Below are 21,486 nucleotides of genomic sequence, written 5' to 3'. Positions count from 1 at the left end.
ACTTCCTTTCCTTTGGCAAAATGGGTCAAAAGAAGGACTTGACAGGCTCAGAAAAGTCAAAAATAGTGAGATATCTTGCAGAGGGATGCAGCACTCTTAAAATTGCAAAGCTTCTGAAGCGTGATCATCGAACAATCAAGCGTTTCATTCAAAATAGTCAACAGGGTCGCAAGAAAAACAAAAAAGTGAGGGGGCGCCCTATTTACATAAACTAAAACAATGTGATAAATATAGACCAATAATGGCTAAGAATAATTTTTCTTGATGTGTCAAGAGTTATAGATAAAAATATAATAGTATAATAAATAAGTGAATATATAAATGATATTAATTAATGGTAATATCAAATGTGGATAAACAATCACAAACTAGTCACAATGGTGAGATCAATACTCAGCGTCTGTATGCATATACATATATATATACACACATACATACACCCATGCAATTAACCACAATAGTAAACAATATGTATCTTAATAGCAAATGTGTAATGAAAATAATAACAATAGATAATTGAAATAAATAACAATGGTTAAATAAATATTATAGTGTATCAAAAAGCCTTAGGTAAAGAGGCAATATAGTTGCATTAAAGTCTCTGGAGAGGAATATAGGCAGCTATCTGTGAAGATCCAGGCCAGGATCCAGGAAACAGCAATCTAAAAAAAGAAAAAACAGAAGCGCCACATGGCCCAATATTGTTTGGTCCAAAATTGTAGATCTTAAGATAGACAAACAGACTCACATTTAGGAGAGCACCTCAGTTAGTGCTAATAGGGGCAGTCTGGGATCTATTCGGTCACCCAGAAGACCAACTTCCAGCACAGGAACTGAACTCTATATGGACAGAGAAGAGACACAAGTGCCTATATGGCCTAGTATTGTCGGTGCAAGTAAATAAAGCCAGATATTAATAGGAGTGGTACTCACAATGTATCAAGCACCTCTTTTGATGCTAAGGGAGCATGGAGGGATCAATATGGTCACCCAACAGACTTATGGCAGGGTATCCAGGAGAGAGATGATGGTTCCCAGGATGGTCAAAGTAATAAATGTCCTCAGATAAGGCAGGTGGAGAAAATTCCAAATAAGAGAGAGCAGCAAGTGTTCAAATTCTAAAACAGGCTTTATTAAAATAAGTTAAAATAACAGGCAACGCGTTTCTCAGCCAATGGCTGTTTCATCAGGCTTCATAAAATGTTTACTGAACACTTGCTAGATATACCTTAAAATCAATTAGGGTGATGATGTACAGATGGTAATGGGAGGGGTTAGCTTAATTGTTCATACCCTCATAACCAATCAGATAATACAAAATGTGATTTGACTTCATAGCCAATCGGATAATACAGAATGTCATAGAGTTATACAATGTACATAAAACATACAACACATATAAAAAAATCATCCACAGCTCACTAGTTTATGTCATTCAAATAAAACCTCATAAGGTCTATACATAATATCATAAACTAAAGTTATAAAGTCAAATTTCCTACCTTGTTAAAATCCAAACTGCACTATGTATTTAAATGGCATACATGAGAGAATAATAGAAGCTGTGATAAAATGTTCATGAGGGAATAGATTAAATGTAATAATATGTTGCAAACTACTTGTCAAGTGCAGCTAAAGTTGAGCACTATCGAGGACGGCGTCCTAAGACGCTTAGTGCGCATGACTGGACACAATGTGTAAACAGTTTAGGTTGCTTAGCAGCTAGTCAAGTTCCTGCGTGTAACCAATAGGCAGATAGATAGGAGGAGATAGAATCAGTCTGTAATCGACTCTAAAGTTTCAATGCTGTATTGATCGTATATCTTATGGGGATGTGTATCACGCAAATCGCAGACCACAATGTTGACAGACTGAATAGAACTTATTCACTGAGGACACACTTCCAATTTAATAATAAATGCGCTCGATGTAATATACTTATGTCTTTAAACGGCGCTGTAGCTGTGTGTGCTCCTTATTCGTCTGTAGCTAGATGAGATCGCGGTAAACGTCACTATAACAAATGACTTACTATGACCTATCAGATGTGAGAGTCATCTAGTGATGATAGGATAACCTATCATCACTAGATGACTCTCACATCATCTAGTGAATAAGAATAAGTTCTATTCAGTCTGTCAACATTGTGGTCTGCGATTTGCGTGATACACATCCCCATAAGATATACGATCAATACAGCATTGAAACTTTAGAGTCGATTACAGACTGATTCTATCTCCTCCTATCTATCTGCCTATTGGTTACACGCAGGAACTTGACTAGCTGCTAAGCAACCTAAACTGTTTACACATCGTGTCCAGTCATGCGCACTAAGCGTCTTAGGACGCCGTCCTCGATAGTGCTCAACTTTAGCTGCACTTGACAAGTAGTTTGCAACATATTATTACATTTAATCTATTCCCTCATGAACATTTTATCACAGCTTCTATTATTCTCTCATGTATGCCATTTAAATACATAGTGCAGTTTGGATTTTAACAAGGTAGGAAATTTGACTTTATAACTTTAGTTTATGATATTATGTATAGACCTTATGAGGTTTTATTTGAATGACATAAACTAGTGAGCTGTGGATGATTTTTTTATATGTGTTGTATGTTTTATGTACATTGTATAACTCTATGACATTCTGTATTATCCGATTGGCTATGAAGTCAAATCACATTTTGTATTATCTGATTGGTTATGAGGGTATGAACAATTAAGCTAACCCCTCCCATTACCATCTGTACATCATCACCCTAATTGATTTTAAGGTATATCTAGCAAGTGTTCAGTAAACATTTTATGAAGCCTGATGAAACAGCCATTGGCTGAGAAACGCGTTGCCTGTTATTTTAACTTATTTTAATAAAGCCTGTTTTAGAATTTGAACACTTGCTGCTCTCTCTTATTTGGAATTTTCTCCACCTGCCTTATCTGAGGACATTTATTACTTTGACCATCCTGGGAACCATCATCTCTCTCCTGGATACCCTGCCATAAGTCTGTTGGGTGACCATATTGATCCCTCCATGCTCCCTTAGCATCAAAAGAGGTGCTTGATACATTGTGAGTACCACTCCTATTAATATCTGGCTTTATTTACTTGCACCGACAATACTAGGCCATATAGGCACTTGTGTCTCTTCTCTGTCCATATAGAGTTCAGTTCCTGTGCTGGAAGTTGGTCTTCTGGGTGACCGAATAGATCCCAGACTGCCCCTATTAGCACTAACTGAGGTGCTCTCCTAAATGTGAGTCTGTTTGTCTATCTTAAGATCTACAATTTTGGACCAAACAATATTGGGCCATGTGGCGCTTCTGTTTTTTCTTTTTTTAGGGTCGCAAGAAGCGTGTGGAAAAACCAAGGCGCAAAATAACTGCCCATGAACTGAGAAAAGTCAAGCGTGCAGCTGCCAAGATGCCACTTGCCACCAGTTTGGCCATATTTCAGAGCTGCAACATCACTGGAGTGTCCAAAAGCACAAGGTGTGCAATACTCAGAGACATGGCCAAGGTAAGAAAGGCTGAAAGACGACCACCACTGAACAAGACACACAAGCTGAAACATCAAGACTGGGCCAAGAAGTATTTCAAGACTGATTTTTCTAAGGTTTTATGGACTGATGAAATGAGAGTAAGTCTTGATGGGCCAGATGGATGGGCCCGTGGCTGGATTGGTAAAGGGCAGAGAGCTCCAGTCCGACTCAGACGCCAGCAAGGTGGAGGTGGAGTACTGGTTTGGGCTGGTATCAACAAAGATGAGCTTGTGGGGCCTTTTCGGGTTGAGGATGGAGTCAAGCTCAACTCCCAGTCCTACTGCCAGTTTCTGGAAGACACCTTCTTCAAGCAGTGGTACAGGAAGAAGTCTGCATCCTTCAAGAAAAACATGATTTTCATGCAGGACAATGCTCCATCACATGCGTCCAAGTACTCCACAGCGTGGCTGGCAAGAAAGGGTATAAAAGAAGAAAATCTAATGACATGGCCTCCTTGTTCACCTGATCTGAACCCCATTGAGAACCTGTGGTCCGTCATCAAATGTGAGATTTACAAGGACGGAAAACAGTACACCTCTCTGAACAGTGTCTGGGAGGCTGTGGTTGCTGCTGCACACAATGTTGATGGTGAACAGATCAAAACACTGACAGAATCCATGGATGGCAGGCTTTTGAGTGTCCTTGCAAAGAAAGGTGGCTATATTGGTCACTGATTTGTTTTTGTTTTGTTTTTGAATGTCAGAAATGTATATTTGTGAATGTTGAGATGTTATATTGGTTTCACTGGTAAAAATAAATAATTGAAATGGGTATATATTTGTTTTTTGTTAAGTTGCCTAATAATTATGCACAGTAATAGTCACCTGCACACACAGATATCCCCCTAAAATAGTTATAACTAAAAACAAACTAAAAACTACTTCCAAAACTATTCAGCTTTGATATTAATGAGTTTTTTGGGTTCATTGAGAACATGGTTGTTGTTCAATAATAAACTTAATCCTCAAAAACACAACTTGCCTGATAATTCTGCACTCCCTGTATTTCCCACTTTCAGTGGGTGTTCCATCTACCTTTAACAGAGCAAAACTGGGAGCTTCTAAGTAGGGTTTTAAACAGGTTTTATACTGGATTTTTTTTTATCAGTATCTGTGCATATTATTCTTTATAGTAGTGTCTATTACATGCAGTTATATGAAAATTTGTGTATACTGTCCCTTTAAGTGGTTGAAGTCTGGCATCATAAAGATGTATCACAGAATTTGTTGTAGTTGCTTTGTCACAGGATATTTATGGGTTGATAATGTGTGTGATTGGGTCTCTTTTGTTTATATTTATCTCAATAGGTTTAAGACATATCAGTTGGGTGGAGGAATGTAATTTTGTTTTTCCTGCACTCAGCAGAAAGTAACAAAACCTGGAAATAGTCTGTGCTTGTTTATTAGACAAGTACTACTTAGGCTGCAGTCCTGCTTTGCTTAGTATGCTATATTAGTATGGCACTGTCAATAAGACAGTCCAGCTCTGGAATACACTGTTCTACGCTGAATACGCGAGAACAACAAACCCCACACTTGCAGGTTCTCATGACTTCTTTTGTTGCTTGCCTGTGTTTGAGCATTATGGAATTTGTAAAGTGGTAAATTCTCCCCTTTTTTAAAATCAGATCCTGAATGTTAATGATATTTTAGAAGAAGTTTCATTTGTCAGTTGTAATGAATTTGTGCTATAACTTACTTTTTAATATAGATATAAAATTCGAATACCCTGCGCTCCCCCGCCCACTTCAAAAGCCAATTTTTATTTGAGTTAAAGGTTTGATTTGTTGTCCGATCAGCGCTCTAGCTTCAACAAAAGTGCTGTATGGGGAGAACACTGATTGGGCAATCATTCAAACTACTAGCTCACAGAAAAAATGACTTTTGAAGTGGGTGGCAGAGAGTGGGGTATTTCAATTTTATATCTATATTAAAAAGCAAGTTAAAGCGCAACTAAATTTGATAAATGAATCTCCATCTAAAATCACTAACGTTCCGGATCTGATTTTAAAAATAGGGTGAACTATCTCTATCTTGTTTTCAGTTTGTTTCTGATCTGTGTAGGGTTATTGCTAAACTTACATCTTTAATTTTTCTCCTCTCATTAGGGACTGATGATCAAAACCTCTCTGGCATGGAGAGCAATCATGCAAGACCTTTTCTTTTTTAGATTTATATTGCAATGTATGTGTCTCACCTTAACATCCAGAACCACGCAAAGCTTTTTAACCCCTTAAGGACCAGAGCAGTTTTCAGTTTTCTGACCTTTTGGGACCAGGGATATTTTTACATTTCTGCTGTGTTTGTGTTTAGCTGTAATTTTCCTCTTACTCATTTACTGTACCCACACATATTATATGCTGTTTTTCTAAAGATACCATTATTTTCATCATATCTTATAATTTACTATAAAAAAATATAAAATATGATGAAAAAAATTGAAAAAAACACACTTTTCTAACTTTGACCCCCAAAACTTGTTACACAGCTACAACCACCAAAAAACACCCATGCTAAATAGTTTCTAAATGTTATCCTGACTTTAGAAATACCCAATGTTTACGTGTTCTTTGTTTTTTTTGTAAATTCTAGGGCAATAAATACAAGTAGAACTTTGCAATTTCCAAACCATTTTTTTTTTTTCAAAATCAGCGATAGTTACATTGGAACACTGATATCTGTCAGGAATCTCTAAATAACCCTTAACATGGATATATATTTTTTTAGTAGACAACCTAATGTATTGATATAGGCCCATTTTTGGTTTATTTCATGCCACCATTTCACTGCCAAATGGGATAAAAAAAATTGTTAACTTTTTAAATAACTTTTCACAAACTTTAGGGTTTTCACTGAAATTATTTACAAACAACTTGTGCAATTATGGCACAAATGGTTGTAAATGCTTCTCTGGGATCACCTTTGGCATTACTTTTTGGCAATTATAAGGCCGCTAAATGCTGGTGCGCACCACACTTGTATTATGCCCAGCAGAGAAGGCGTTAATTAGGTAGCTTGTAGGGTTCATTTAAGCTTTAGTGTAGTGTAGTAGACAACCCAAAGCATTGATCTAGGCCCATTTTGATCTATTTCATGACACCATTTCACCGCAAAATGCGATCAAATAAACAAAATTGTTCACTTTTTCACTAACTTTAGGTTTCTCACTGAAATTATTTACAAACAGCTTGTGCAATTATGGCACAAATGGTTGTAAATGTCAGAAATAGCAGACATATTGCTTTGGCATTGCTTTTTGGTAATTAGAAGGCTGCTAAATGCCGCTGCATGCCACACTTGTATTATGCCCAGCAGTGAAGGGGTTAATTAGGTAGCTTGTAGGGTTCATTTAAGCTTTAGTGTAGTGTAGTAGACAACCCAAAGCATTTATCTAGGCCCATTTTGATCTATTTCATGACACCATTTCACCGCAAAATGCGATCAAATAAACAAAATTGTTCACTTTTTCGCTAACTTTAGGTTTCTCACTGAAATTATTTACAAACAGCTTGTGCAATTATGGCACAAATGGTTGTAAATGTCAGAAATAGCAGACATATTGCTTTGGCATTGCTTTTTGGTAATTAGAAGGCTGCTAAATGCCGCTGCGCGCCACACTTGTATTATGCCCAGCAGTGAAGGGGTTAATTAGGTAGCTTGTAGGGAGCTTGAAGGGTTAATTTAGATTTAGTGTAGAGATCAGCCTCCTACCTTGATCCCCCCCCTGACCCCCCTCAAACAGCTCTCTTCCCTCACCCACCTCACTATTGTCACCGCCATCTTTAGTACTGACAGAAAGTCTGCCAGTACAAAATAAAAAGGTTTTGTTTGTTTTTTTAAAACTTTTTTTTAAAAAATTATATATTTTCTGCAGTGTAGGATCCCCCCCTTACCACCCAACCTCCCTGAGTCCCCCCCAAACAGATCTCTAACCCCTCCCCCCTCTCACTATTTGCTGTCATTTTAAGTACTGGCAGCTGTCTGCCAGTACCCACTTTTCAATAAAATGTGCCCATTTTTTATATATATATTTATATTTTTCTGTAGTGTAGCTGCCTCCCCCTCAATACACTACCCCCGCCCCCTCCCAGATTCCTTTCCTAACATTATTTCCCACAACCCTCTCCCAACACCTTCTCCCTCCACTTCCAATGTGCACATATGTGCAGATTGCAGGAGCGTGCGTACACACACGCGTGTGCGCACACGCCCCATGCCCCACGCACGTGCTCCTGCGCGCACCGACGAGTGATTTTACACTGCTGGCCGGAAGATTGCCAGTGATAGGCCGCCCACCCACCTCCCTGCAATGGCTCCCACCCACCAACGATCGGCACTATTGCTGGTCGATGCAGAGAGGACCACAGAGTGGCTCTCTCTGCATCAATGTGCAAAAAAAGTTATTGCAGTCATGCCTCAATATCGAGGCATCACAGCAATACCTTGAAAGCAGCTGGAAGCGATCAAGCCTGACACATCCTTGGTCGTTAAGGGGTTAAAGGGACATAATACACATAAGATAAATCTCTTGAAAGGGATGCAGCATAACTGTAAAAAGCTGACAGAAAAATATCACTTGAGCATCTCTATGTAAAAAAGGAAGATATTTTACCTCACAATTTCCTCAGCTCACCAGAGTAAGTGCTGTGTAAACAGTTATACGTCAGCTGCTGTCCAGCTGCAGGTAAAAAAAAAAAAAAAAAAAGGAAGGAAGGAAGGAAGAAATGAACAGCAGCCAATCAGCATCAGCAGTGCTGAGGTCATGAACTGTGATCTCATGAGATTTTATAGTAAACTTCCTTAAACTGAATAGGGAAATAACATGAGTGTGCGTACAAAGAGAGAAGCGCTCTACCAGGAACGAACAACAGCTCAGTGGCTTGTTCTATGGCGATTTACCACCCGGAGGCAGCCTCTTTTAGACCAGTGTGCTTTTCACAGAAGAAAACTTTCCTGAAGTATATCAGTCTGATCCCGCCAAGTAAGGTCAGTCCAGCCCCGAAATACCAGGCAATTCTCCTCTGAACAAGGAACATGACAACCCCAGACGATCGTTTCGGCCTCCTATGGGCCTCGTCTCGTGAGGAATGTGCAGCCACATTCCTCTAAGCACACTGGGCAAGGAGTCCACGTCTGGTTTCCCCCATCACCTATAGGGAGACTTCCCCAGGGTTATAATAATTTGCATACAAAGAGAGAAGCGCTCTACCAGGAACGAACAACAGCTCAGTGGCTTGTTATATGGCGATTTACCACCCGGAGGCAGCCTCTTTTAGACCAGTGTGCTTTTCACAGAAGAAAACTTTCCTGAAGTATATCAGTCTGATCCCGCCAAGTAAGGTCAGTCCAGCCCCGAAATACCAGGCAATTCTCCTCTGAACAAGGAACATGACAACCCCAGACGATCGTTTCGGCCTCCTATGGGCCTCGTCAGTGAGGTGCAGCCACATTCCTCTAAGCACACTGGGCAAGGAGTCCACGTCTGGTTTCCCCCATCACCCATAGGGAGACTTCCCCAGGGTTATAATAATTTGCATACAAAGAGAGAAGCGCTCTACCAGGAACGAACAACAGCTCAGTGGCTTGTTCTATGGCGATTTACCACCCGGAGGCAGCCTCTTTTAGACCAGTGTGCTTTTCACAGAAGAAAACTTTCCTGAAGTATATCAGTCTGATCCCGCCAAGTAAGGTCAGTCCAGCCCCGAAATACCAGCAATTCTCCTCTGAACAAGGAACATGACAACCCCAGACGATCGTTTCGGCCTCCTATGGGCCTCGTCAGTGAGGTGCAGCCACATTCCTCTAAGCACACTGGGCAAGGAGTCCACGTCTGGTTTCCCCCATCACCCATAGGGAGACTTCCCCAGGGTTATAATAATTTGCATACAAAGAGAGAAGCACTCTACCAGGAACGAACAACAGCTCAGTGGCTTGTTCTATGGCGATTTACCACCCGGAGGCAGCCTCTTTTAGACCAGTGTGCTTTTCACAGAAGAAAACTTTCCTGAAGTATATCAGTCTGATCCCGCCAAGTAAGGTCAGTCCAGCCCCGAAATACCAGGCAATTCTCCTCTGAACAAGGAACATGACAACCCCAGACGATCGTTTCGGCCTCCTATGGGCCTCGTCAGTGAGGTGCAGCCACATTCCTCTAAGCACACTGGGCAAGGAGTCCACGTCTGGTTTCCCCCATCACCCATAGGGAGACTTCCCCAGGGTTATAATAATTTGCATACAAAGAGAGAAGCGCTCTACCAGGAACGAACAACAGCTCAGTGGCTTGTTCTATGGCGATTTACCACCCGGAGGCAGCCTCTTTTAGACCAGTGTGCTTTTCACAGAAGAAAACTTTCCTGAAGTATATCAGTCTGATCCCGCCAAGTAAGGTCAGTCCAGCCCCGAAATACCAGGCAATTCTCCTCTGAACAAGGAACATGAAGACCCCAGACGATCGTTTCGGCCTCCTATGGGCCTCGTCAGTGAGGTGCAGCCACATTCCTCTAAGCACACTGGGCAAGGAGTCCACGTCTGGTTTCCCCCATCACCCATAGGGAGACTTCCCCAGGGTTATAATAATTTGCATACAAAGAGAGAAGCGCTCTACCAGGAACAAACAACAGCTCAGTGGCTTGTTCTATGGCGATTTACCACCCGGAGGCAGCCTCTTTTAGACCAGTGTGCTTTTCACAGAAGAAAAACTTTCCTGAAGTATATCAGTCTGATCCCGCCAAGTAAGGTCAGTCCAGCCCCGAAATACCAGGCAATTCTCCTCTGAACAAGGAACATGAAGACCCCAGACGATCGTTTCGGCCTCCTATGGGCCTCGTCAGTGAGGTGCAGCCACATTCCTCTAAGCACACTGGGCAAGGAGTCCACGTCTGGTTTCCCCCCATCACCCATAGGGAGACTTCCCCAGGGTTATAATAATTTGCATACAAAGAGAGAAGCGCTCTACCAGGAACGAACAACAGCTCAGTGGCTTTTTCTATGGCGATTTACCACCCGGAGGCAGCCTCTTTTAGACCAGTGTGCTTTTCACAGAAGAAAACTTTCCTGAAGTATATCAGTCTGATCCCGCCAAGTAAGGTCAGTCAAGCCCCGAAATACCAGGCAATTCTCCTCTTCTGTGAAAAGCACACTGGTCTAAAAGAGGCTGCCTCCAGTGGTAAATCGCCATATAACAAGCCACTGAGCTGTTGTTCGTTCCTGGTAGAGCGCTTCTCTCTTTGTATGCAAATTATTATGACCCTGGGGAAGTCTCCCTATGGGTGATGGGGGAAACCAGACGTGGACTCCTTGCCCAGTGTGCTTAGAGGAATGTGGCTGCACCTCACTGACGAGGCCCATAGGAGGCCGAAACGATCGTCTGGGGTTGTCATGTTCCTTGTTCAGAGGAGAATTGCCTGGTATTTCGGGGCTGGACTGACCTTACTTGGCGGGATCAGACTGATATACTTCAGGAAAGTTTTCTTCTGTGAAAAGCACACTGGTCTAAAAGAGGCTGCCTCCAGGTGGTAAATCGCCATAGAACAAGCCACTGAGCTGTTGTTTGTTCCTGGTAGAGCGCTTCTCTCTTTGTATGCAAATTATTATGACCCTGGGGAAGTCTCCCTATGGGTGATGGGGGAAACCAGACGTGGACTCCTTGCCCAGTGTGCTTAGAGGAATGTGGCTGCACCTCACTGACGAGGCCCATAGGAGGCCGAAACGATCGTCTGGGGTTGTCATGTTCCTTGTTCAGAGGAGAATTGCCTGGTATTTCGGGGCTGGACTGACCTTACTTGGCGGGATCAGACTGATATACTTCAGGAAAGTTTTCTTCTGTGAAAAGCACACTGGTCTAAAAGAGGCTGCCTCCAGGTGGTAAATCGCCATAGAACAAGCCACTGAGCTGTTGTTCGTTCCTGGTAGAGCGCTTCTCTCTTTGTATGCAAATTATTATGACCCTGGGGAAGTCTCCCTATGGGTGATGGGGGAAACCAGATGTGGACTCCTTGCCCAGTGTGCTTAGAGGAATGTGGCTGCACCTCACTGACGAGGCCCATAGGAGGCCGAAACGATCGTCTGGGGTTGTCATGTTCCTTGTTCAGAGGAGAATTGCCTGGTATTTCGGGGCTGGACTGACCTTACTTGGCGGGATCAGACTGATATACTTCAGGAAAGTTTTCTTCTGTGAAAAGCACACTGGTCTAAAAGAGACTGCCTCCAGGTGGTAAATCGCCATAGAACAAGCCACTGAGCTGTTGTTTGTTCCTGGTAGAGTTCTTCTCTCTTTGTATGCAAATTATTATGACCCTGGGGAAGTCTCCCTATGGGTGATGGGGGAAACCAGACGTGGACTCCTTGCCCAGTGTGCTTAGAGGAATGTGGCTGCACCTTACTGACGAGGCCCATAGGAGGCCGAAATGATCGTCTGGGGTTGTCATGTTCCTTGTTCAGAGGAGAATTGCCTGGTATTTCAGGGCTGGACTGACCTTACTTGGCGGGATCAGACTGATATACTTCAGGAAAGTTTTCTTCTGTGAAAAGCACACTGGTCTAAAAGAGGCTGCCTCCAGGTGGTAAATCGCCATAGAAGAAGCCACTGAGCTGTTGTTCGTTCCTGGTAGAGCGCTTCTCTCTTTGTATGCAAATTATTATGACCCTGGGGAAGTCTCCCTATGGGTGATGGGGGAAACCAGACGTGGACTCCTTGCCCAGTGTGCTTAGAGGAATGTGGCTGCACCTCACTGACGAGGCCCATAGGAGGCCGAAACGATCGTCTGGGGTTGTCATGTTCTTGTTCAGAGGAGAATTGCCTGGTATTTCGGGGCTGGACTGACCTTACTTGGTGGGATCAGACTGATATACTTCAGGAAAGTTTTCTTCTGTGAAAAGCACACTGGTCTAAAAGAGGCTGCTTCCGGGTGGTAAATCGCCATAGAACAAGCCACTGAGCTGTTGTTCGTTCCTGGTAGAGCGCTTCTCTCTCTGTATGCAAATTATTATGACCCTGGGGAAGTCTCCCTATGGGTGATGGGGGAAACCAGACGTGGACTCCTTGCCCAGTGTGCTTAGAGGAATGTGGCTGCACCTCACTGACGAGGCCCATAGGAGGCCGAAACGATCGTCTGGGGTTGTCATGTTCCTTGTTCAGAGGAGAATTGCCTGTATTTCGGGGCTGGACTGACCCTTACTTGGCGGGATCAGACTGATATACTTCAGGAAAGTTTTCTTCTGTGAAAAGCACACTGGTCTAAAAGAGGCTGCCTCCAGGTGGTAAATCGCCATAGAACAAGCCACTGAGCTGTTGTTCGTTCCTGGTAGAGCGCTTCTCTCTTTGTATGCAAATTATTATGACCCTGGGGAAGTCTCCCTATGGGTGATGGGGGAAACCAGACGTGGACTCCTTGCCCAGTGTGCTTAGAGGAATGTGGCTGCACCTCACTGACGAGGCCCATAGGAGGCCCGAAACGATCGTCTGGGGTTGTCATGTTCCTTGTTCAGAGGAGAATTGCCTGGTATTTCGGGGCTGGACTGACCTTACTTGGCGGGATCAGACTGATATACTTCAGGAAAGTTTTCTTCTGTGAAAAGCACACTGGTCTAAAAGAGGCTGCCTCCAGGTGGTAAATCGCCATAGAACAAGCCACTGAGCTGTTGTTCGTTCCTGGTAGAGCGCTTCTCTCTTTGTATGCAAATTATTATGACCCTGGGGAAGTCTCCCTATGGGTGATGGGGGAAACCAGACGTGGACTCCTTGCCCAGTGTGCTTAGAGGAATGTGGCTGCACCTCACTGACGAGGCCCATAGGAGGCCGAAACGATCGTCTGGGGTTGTCATGTTCCTTGTTCAGAGGAGAATTGCCTGGTATTTCGGGGTTGGACTGACCTTACTTGGCGGGATCAGACTGATATACTTCAGGAAAGTTTTCTTCTGTGAAAAGCACACTGGTCTAAAAGAGGCTGCCTCCAGGTGGTAAATCGCCATAGAACAACCCACTGAGCTGTTGTTCGTTCCTGGTAGAGCGCTTCTCTCTCTGTATGCAAATTATTATGACCCTGGGGAAGTCTCCCTATGGGTGATGGGGGGAAACCAGACGTGGACTCCTTGCCCAGTGTGCTTAGAGGAATGTGGCTGCACCTCACTGACGAGGCCCATAGGAGGCCGAAACGATCGTCTGGGGTTGTCATGTTCCTTGTTCAGAGGAGAATTGCCTGGTATTTCGGGGCTGGACTGACCTTACTTGGCGGGATCAGACTGATATACTTCAGGAAAGTTTTCTTCTGTGAAAAGCACACTGGTCTAAAAGAGGCTGCCTCCAGGTGGTAAATCGCCATAGAACAAGCCACTGAGCTGTTGTTCGTTCCTGGTAGAGCGCTTCTCTCTTTGTATGCAAATAACATGAGTGTGCATGAGGCTTACTCCCTTGCAGGTCCCGGGACAGGCATACTAATTTGCTGTGTAAAGTCCTTTACAATGTGGTGTGAATACTTTTTGAGGTAAAATATCTTCATTTTTACGTAGAGATGGTCAGCTTTTTACAGCTATGCTGCTTCAATTTCAAGTGTTTCAACATTTGGGTATCATGTCCCTTTAAGACACACTCAAGCTAAAAGTTAACAGCAAATCTTACATTAAACATTACCATTTTTGTAGGGAAGGACTTCCTTGTTCTCTAATAACCTCCCACTCGAATGGATTTCTATGTTGCAGGCAGAAAAGGCAGAAGCAGTTATGCCAACGGTGCAGTTGCACTTTGTAAAAACTGAACCAGAGTTCACATTTTTTGGAATGCAGTCTTCAATTCTGGAAACAAAAGTGCAAATGGGTTATTTAATAGATATATTGCCCAGAGTTATTGGTCAGTTTAGAGAAAAAGTCCTATAGATTCACTAAGCCTGATACAGTTTTACATTGTTGCAAACACTGCTGCCATATAGAGACCAAGACGTGCACACTCCTAAGCTTTCTAGAGGAGAGCTCTCCTCTGTGAATGGCACACTTGGGTGTAATAGAAGCTACTCCCAGGTGGTAACCAGGTCATAGAACAAGCCATTGAGCTGTTATTTGTACCTGGCAGATTGCTTCTCTCTCTAATTGTATTTGTATTATAACCCTGGGGAAAGTCTCCCTAAATGTGATGGGGAAAACAGATGGGCCCAATGTGCTTAGAGTGATTTGGCTGCTCCTGAGCTTATGTCCCTGCTTTTCAACAAAAGATACCAAGAAAACAAAGTAAATTTGATAATAGAAGTAAATTAGAACGTTGTATAAAATGGCATGCTCTATTTGAATCATGAAAGTAACAATTTGGGTTTCATGACCCTTTAAGTCACTGTCTAGCTTCTTTTCCGCTGCCCTGAAGAAATTTGCCTTCAAAAATATTAGACAAACAAATTTTCGATAACTGAGTTACGGCTAGATTGCGAGTCTTGTGTTATGAGGGGTGCGGTACTAACTTGCACGTCATTGTCACCGCTCACTTACCTACAGTGCTGGTATTACAGGTTTTCAGAAATTGAGCTCCATACCGCACTCCAATACCAGTGCTGCTTAAGTCAGCGGTGAGCTGGTTGTTGTGCTCATGCACGATTTCCCCATAGACATCAATGGGGAGAGCCAGCTGAAAAAAAGTCTAACACCTGCAAAAAAGCAGCATAAGGCTCTGTAACGCAGCCCCATTGATTTCTATGGGGAATCACACACCCTAATATGAACCCTGAGTCTAAACACCCCTAATCTTACACTTATTAAGCCCTAATCTGCCGCCCCCGACATCGCCGACACCTACATTATACTTATTAACCCCTAATCTGCCGCCTCCGACATCGCCGACACCTACATTATATTTATTAACCCCTAATCTGCCGCTCCGGACATTGCCGCCACTATAATAAACATATTAACCCCTAAACCCCCGCACTCCCGCATCACAAACACTAGTTAAATATTATTAAACCCTAATCTGCTGCCCCCAACGTCGCCGCCACTATACTATATTTATTAACCCCTAAATCTAAGTCTAACCCTAACACCCCCTAACTTAAATATGATTAAATTAAATCTAAATCAAACCTACTATTAATAACTAAATAATTCCTATTTAAAACTAAATACTTACCTGTAAAATAAACCCTGAGCTACCTACAATATAACTAATAGTTACATTGTATCTATCTTAGGTTTTATTTTACAGGCAAGTTTGTATTTATTTTAACTAGGTAGAATAGTTATTAAATAGTTATAAACTATTTAATAACTACCTAGCTAAAATAAATACAAATTGGCCTGTAAAATAAAACCTATCCTGTCTTACACTAACACCTAACCTAACTCTACAATTAAATACATTCCCTAAATTAAATACAATTAACTAAATTCAATACAATTAGGTAAATTAAAAAAACAAACAAACACTAAATTACAGAAAATAAAAAAACAAATTACAAGATCTTTAAACTAATTACACCTAATCTAATAGCCCTATCAAAATAAAAAAGCCCACCCAAAATAAAAAAAAAACCCTAGCCTAAACTAAACTACCAATAGCCCTTAAAGGGCATTTTGCGGGGCATTGCCCCAAAGAAATCAGCTCTTTTACCTGTAAAAAAAATACAAACAACCCCCCAACAGTAAAACCCACCACCCCACACAACCAACCCCCCCAAATAAAATCCTAACTAAAAAAAACTAAGCTCCCCATTGCCCTGAAAAGGGCATTTGGATGGGCACTGCCCTTAAAAGGGCATTTATCTCTATTGCAGCCCAGACTCCTAATCTAAAAATAAAACCCACCCAATACACCCTTAAAAAATCCTAACTCTAACCCCCGAAGATCCACTTACAGTTTTGAAGAGCCGACATCCATCCTCAACGAAGCTGGGAGAAGTCTTCATCCAAGCGGCAAGATGTCCTCAACGAAGCCGGCAGAAGTGGTCCTCTAGACAGGCAGAAGTCTTTACCCAGTCTTTACCCGACGCGGAGAGGCTCCATCTTCAAGACATCCGGCGCGGAGCATCCTCCTCTTCTACAATGAAGGTTCATTTAAATGACGTCATCCAAGATGGTGTCTCTTTGATTCCGATTGGCTGATAGAATTCTATCAGCCAATCGGAATTAAGGTTGAAAAAATCCTATTGGCTGATGCAATCAGCCAATAGGATTGAGATTACATTCTATTGGCTGTTCCAATCAGCCAATAAAATGCAAGCTCAATCCTATTGGCTGATCGGATCAGCCAATAGGATTGAAGTTCAATCTATTGGCTGATTGCATCAGCCAATAGGATTTTTTCAACCTTAATTCCGATTGGCTGAAAGAATTCTATCAGCCAATCTGAATCTAAGGGATGCCATCTTGGATGACATCATTTAAAGGAACCTTCATTGTAGAAGAAGCCGTCGATTGAAGAGAATGCTCCGCGCTGGATGTCTTGAAGATGGAGCCACTCCGCATCAGAGGGATGAAAATAGAAGATGCCGTCTGGGTGAAGACTTCTGCCCTTCTGGAGGACCACTTCTGCCGGCTACGTTGAGGACATCTTGCCGCCTGGATGAAGACTTCTACCGGCTTCGTTGAGGATGGATGTTGGCTCTTCAAAACTGTAAGTGGAACTTCGGGGGGTTAGTATTTTTAAGGGTGTATTGGGTGGGTTTTATTTTTTAGATTAGGGGTTTGGGCTGCAATAGAGCTAAATGCCCTTTTAAGGGCAATGCCATCCCAAATGCCCTTTTCAGGGCAATGGGGAGCTTAGTTTTTTTTTAGTTAGGGTTTTATTGGGGGGATGGTTGTGTGGGTGGTGGGTTATACCTGTTAGGGGAGTTGTTTGTTTGTTTTTTTACAGGTAAAAGAGATTATTTATTTGGGGCAATGCCCTGCAAAAGGTCTTTTTAAGGGCTATTGGTAGTTTAGTTTAGGCTAGGTTTTTTTTTTATTTTGTTTGTGCTTTTTTTATTTTGATAGGGCTATTAGATTAGGTGTAATTAGTTTAAAGATCTTGTAATTTGTTTTTTATTTTCTGTAATTTTGTGTTTTGCTTTTTTTGTAATTTAGCTAATTGTATTGAATTTAGTTAATTGTATTTAATTTAGGGAATTTATTTAATTGTAGGGTTAGGTTAGGTGTTAGTGTAAGACAGGTTAGGTTTTATTTTACAGCTCAATTTGTATTTATTTTAGCTAGGTAGTTATTAAATAGTTAATAACTATTTAGTAACTATTCTACCTAGTTAAAATAAATACAAACTTGCCTGTAAAATAAAAATAAAACCTAAGATAGATGCAATGTAACTATTAGTTATATTGTAGCTAGCTTAGGGTTTAATTTACAGGTAAGTATTTAGTTTTAAATAGGAATTATTTAGGTAATGATAGTAATTTTTATTTATATTTATTTTAATGATATTTAAGTTAGGGGGTGTTAGGGCTAGGGTTAGACTTAGATTTAGGGGTTAATACATTTAGTGGCGGCGACGTTGGGGGCAGCAGATTAGGGGTTAATAAATGTAGGTAGGTGGCGGCGATGTTAGGGGCGGCAGATTAGGGGTTAATAATATTTAAATAGTGTTTGCGAGGCGGGAGTGCGGCGGTTTAGAGGTTGATATGTTTATTCTAGTGGCGGCGATGTCGGGAGCGGAAGATTAGGGATTCATAATTTTATTTTAGTGTTTGCGATGCGGGAGGGCCTCGGTTTAGGGGTTAACAGGTAGTTTATGGGTGTTAGTGTACTTTTTAGCACTTTAGTTATGAGTTTTATGCTACAGCTTTGTAGTGTAAAACTCATAACTACTGACTTTAAAATGCGGTACGAATCTTGACAGGATAGGCTGTACCGCTCACTTTTTGGCCTCCCAGGACAAGCTTGTAATACCGGTGCTATGGAAGTCCCATTGAAAAAAAGACTATACGCAATTTGCGTAAGTTGATTTGCGGTAAGGCCAAAATAGTGTGCGGTGCCCCTAAATCTGCAAGACTCGTAATAGCAGCGGTAGTAAAAAAGCAGCGTTATGAGGCGTAACGCTGCTTTTTTACTCATAACGCAAGACTCGTAATCTAGCTGTTAGAATTTTGAATGGCCCCTTAACAAATACCGAACCATAGAGAGAAATATATATCAAACAGCGCTGTGTGGAGTGTCCTATAGCTCCTAGAGAGAATGGGTCCCTAGCTACCCACAAAAATAGACAGTGAGGAATTATTCAAAGGAGCGCCCCTAAGGAGGCAGGACTGGTAAAAGGAATCTAAGTGTAGCTATGCCAATGAAATTATAGAGTATATGCGCACAAAGGCTGCTAGAAAGTCAACCGATTAAACAATGTGAACAAGACTGCTAAAAGACTAAAACTTCAACAATAGGATACTAGAAAACTTGCTCAATGAATATTTAATACCATATAAAATATCATAAACATATGCATGGATCCATGGCTTAAAAACATATAACAAGAATTCAAAATGTAAAAAATTGAAACAATGGAAACAATAAAATAACAATGAATACGGACAAATTTAGAATATGTATAAAAATATGCAATGTCTCGATATTAGATCAATGTATCTTCCAGATACAGTGGGGTGTGGATGACTGAAATAGTTCAGTAAGATCTGGATCTCCAAATAAAGTTCAAATAGGTGATAAATCCAATGTGCTGGTGCAGAAAAAATCCTCAAATAGTGTTTATGCACAAAAAGAAGAGAAAATCAAATGTAAAAAACAGAAGTTAGAAATCAAAAGTGAATAATTTGCAAGTGTAAAATACAAAAATGAAAAATTCAAAAATAAAAAATTCAAAAAATGGCCATTGTGACGATGTGATGAAATAAATTGATAGATAATATCAAATGCAATAAACAAATACAAAGTGTGTCAAAAAACAAAACAAAAGTGATATATTCCTGAAAAATAGGTGAATTATTAACAAAAATCCTTAGTGGAGATTTTCATCCCAAAGAATCCTAATATGTATCTTCAAATCCTGTGGAAAAAAATAATAACATGGCAAAGTATTGTATGAAACAAATTGTAATAATTGAAACAGAGCTCACCATATGCTGTAACGCGTTTCGGCCCAATGTGGGGCCTTTATCAAATACCAAACCATAATTTGTCTAAAACTATTTTTCTGCACAGATGTCTAATGAATATATACTTATTTTGTAAATATTTATTTCTGTCATCTGTGTGCATATATCAGTAGGCTATTGTGTATATCATTTATTAAAGGGACACTAAAGTCAAAATTAAACTTTCATGATTCAGATAGAGCACACAATTTTAAACAACTTTCTAATTTACTTGCAATATCTAAATGCACACAATCTTTTCATATCCACACTTTCTGAGGCACAAGTTCCTACTGAGCATGTGTAAAATTCACAGAATATACTTATTTGCATTTTGTGATTGGCTGATGGCTGTCACGTGGTGCTGTGGGGGGGAGGATATAACTAACTTTAAAATGTGTAAGAAAGAAATCTACTACTCATTTGACATTCAAACTAGGTGCTTTTGGGTTGTCTTTTTATTATGATATTTTACTGTGTTTAAGGGACCTTTAAAACCTACTAATCACAGGTAATTTGGCAGATCTCATTGTTTCACTTTAAAACTTGTTAGTAAAGCGTGTCATCTATTTTATAGAAGCAATTACTCTTCTGCAGAAATATCAATTATGGACACTCCTATTTCACATGCTTCTACATGCCTTTTAACTGACAATATCTTTAAAATAAAGAATTCTTTATTGATGTCTCTTCTTTCTATGGGTCTATCTACCAAGCTCCAAACAGAGCTTGAGGGTCCGTGTTTCTGGCGAGTCTTCAGACTCGCCAGAAACAGCAGTTATGAAGCAGTGGTCACAAAGACTGCTGCTCCATAACCCTGTCCGCCTGCTCTGAGCAGGCGGACAGGAATCACTGGAATTCAACCTGATTGAGTACGATCGGGTTGATTGACACCCCCTGCTGGCGGCCCATTGGCCGTGAGTCTGCAGGGGGCGGCGTTGCACCAGCAACTCACAAGAGCTGCTAGTGCAATGCTGAATGCGGAGAGTGTATTGCTCTCCGCATTCAGCGATGTCTGTCAGACCTGATCTGCACTGTCGGTTCAGGTCCGACAGACATTTAATAAATATGCCTCAAAGTCTTTATCATAATTTGAATACAACTTTCCTGTTATATTAAACCAACCATATCTAAATATCTGGCAGAATTTTAAACATTTTTAAATCTTAAAATAAATTTAATCAAAAATATGTTTTCAATGAGACAAATATTTTATTTAATTTTATATATTATTTAAAGTGACGTGCGGTGAGGTCAGAGGCTGGGGAGGCACTGGCTGTGATTCGCCTGAGAAGCCCATATATGAACCCAATAGAGGTAGCTTAAATTTACAATTAAATTAGCAGGTTGCACAATGACGATTAGAATTCTTTACAACACATGCATACAGATAAGAATTAGAAACCAAATCAATTCTTGTTATATAGGTAAATACAGTTCCACTATTTATACTCATTCAAAACAATTGGTTTTACCTTCTTAGAGGCAGCAATTTCTTTTTTGTTGTTGTTATTCTTTTTATTAGTAAAAAAAAAACTAACAGATTTTCTAACTGTTTGTATTTCCCATTTGCTGCCCCATTGTTTACATAAAACAACTATCCAGTCAAAGACTCAAAGTGTAACAGTTAGGCTGGGGCCCGGCTAGCCAACACCTATGTTGCTAAACAACTTGGAGGTCTGTGAAGTTAAATGAATGAAGTATCATAATTTTTCTTTCAGAAGCTCTTTCTGGTAAAGGGACAAAAAAATGTAAGGAGAAAATGTTTTGATATGTTAGAGAATTTGCACTGTTAAACCCCATAAGCACACATTTTAAGTTAGCTCCAGAACAGCAATGCATTTCTGCTCCAGAGCTGAACATGACTCCTGATTGGTGCCTACGCATATGCTTTTTGTCATT

At 41.0% G+C, this 21,486-nt stretch overlaps 1 protein-coding gene across 2 annotated transcripts in view; it reads right to left on the bottom strand.

Annotated features, from left to right (window-relative positions):
- Positions 1-21,486, bottom strand: part of LOC128641805 (uncharacterized) — a 216,811-nt gene that overhangs the window by 104,945 nt on the left and 90,380 nt on the right. Inside the window, exon 4 of one of the 2 annotated variants that reach the window (XM_053694344.1) lies at positions 14,169-14,329. The exons of the other annotated variant lie outside the window; for it this stretch is intronic. Within the exon in view, the coding sequence (XP_053550319.1) occupies positions 14,169-14,329 (161 nt within the window). The remainder of the gene's footprint in view (positions 1-14,168; positions 14,330-21,486) is intronic. 2 annotated transcript variants of the gene reach the window in all.

Source organism: Bombina bombina, chromosome 11 (genome assembly GCF_027579735.1).
Source record: "Bombina bombina isolate aBomBom1 chromosome 11, aBomBom1.pri, whole genome shotgun sequence".
NCBI lineage: Eukaryota > Metazoa > Chordata > Amphibia > Anura > Bombinatoridae > Bombina > Bombina bombina.
This window is presented reverse-complemented; position numbering and strand designations above follow the sequence as displayed.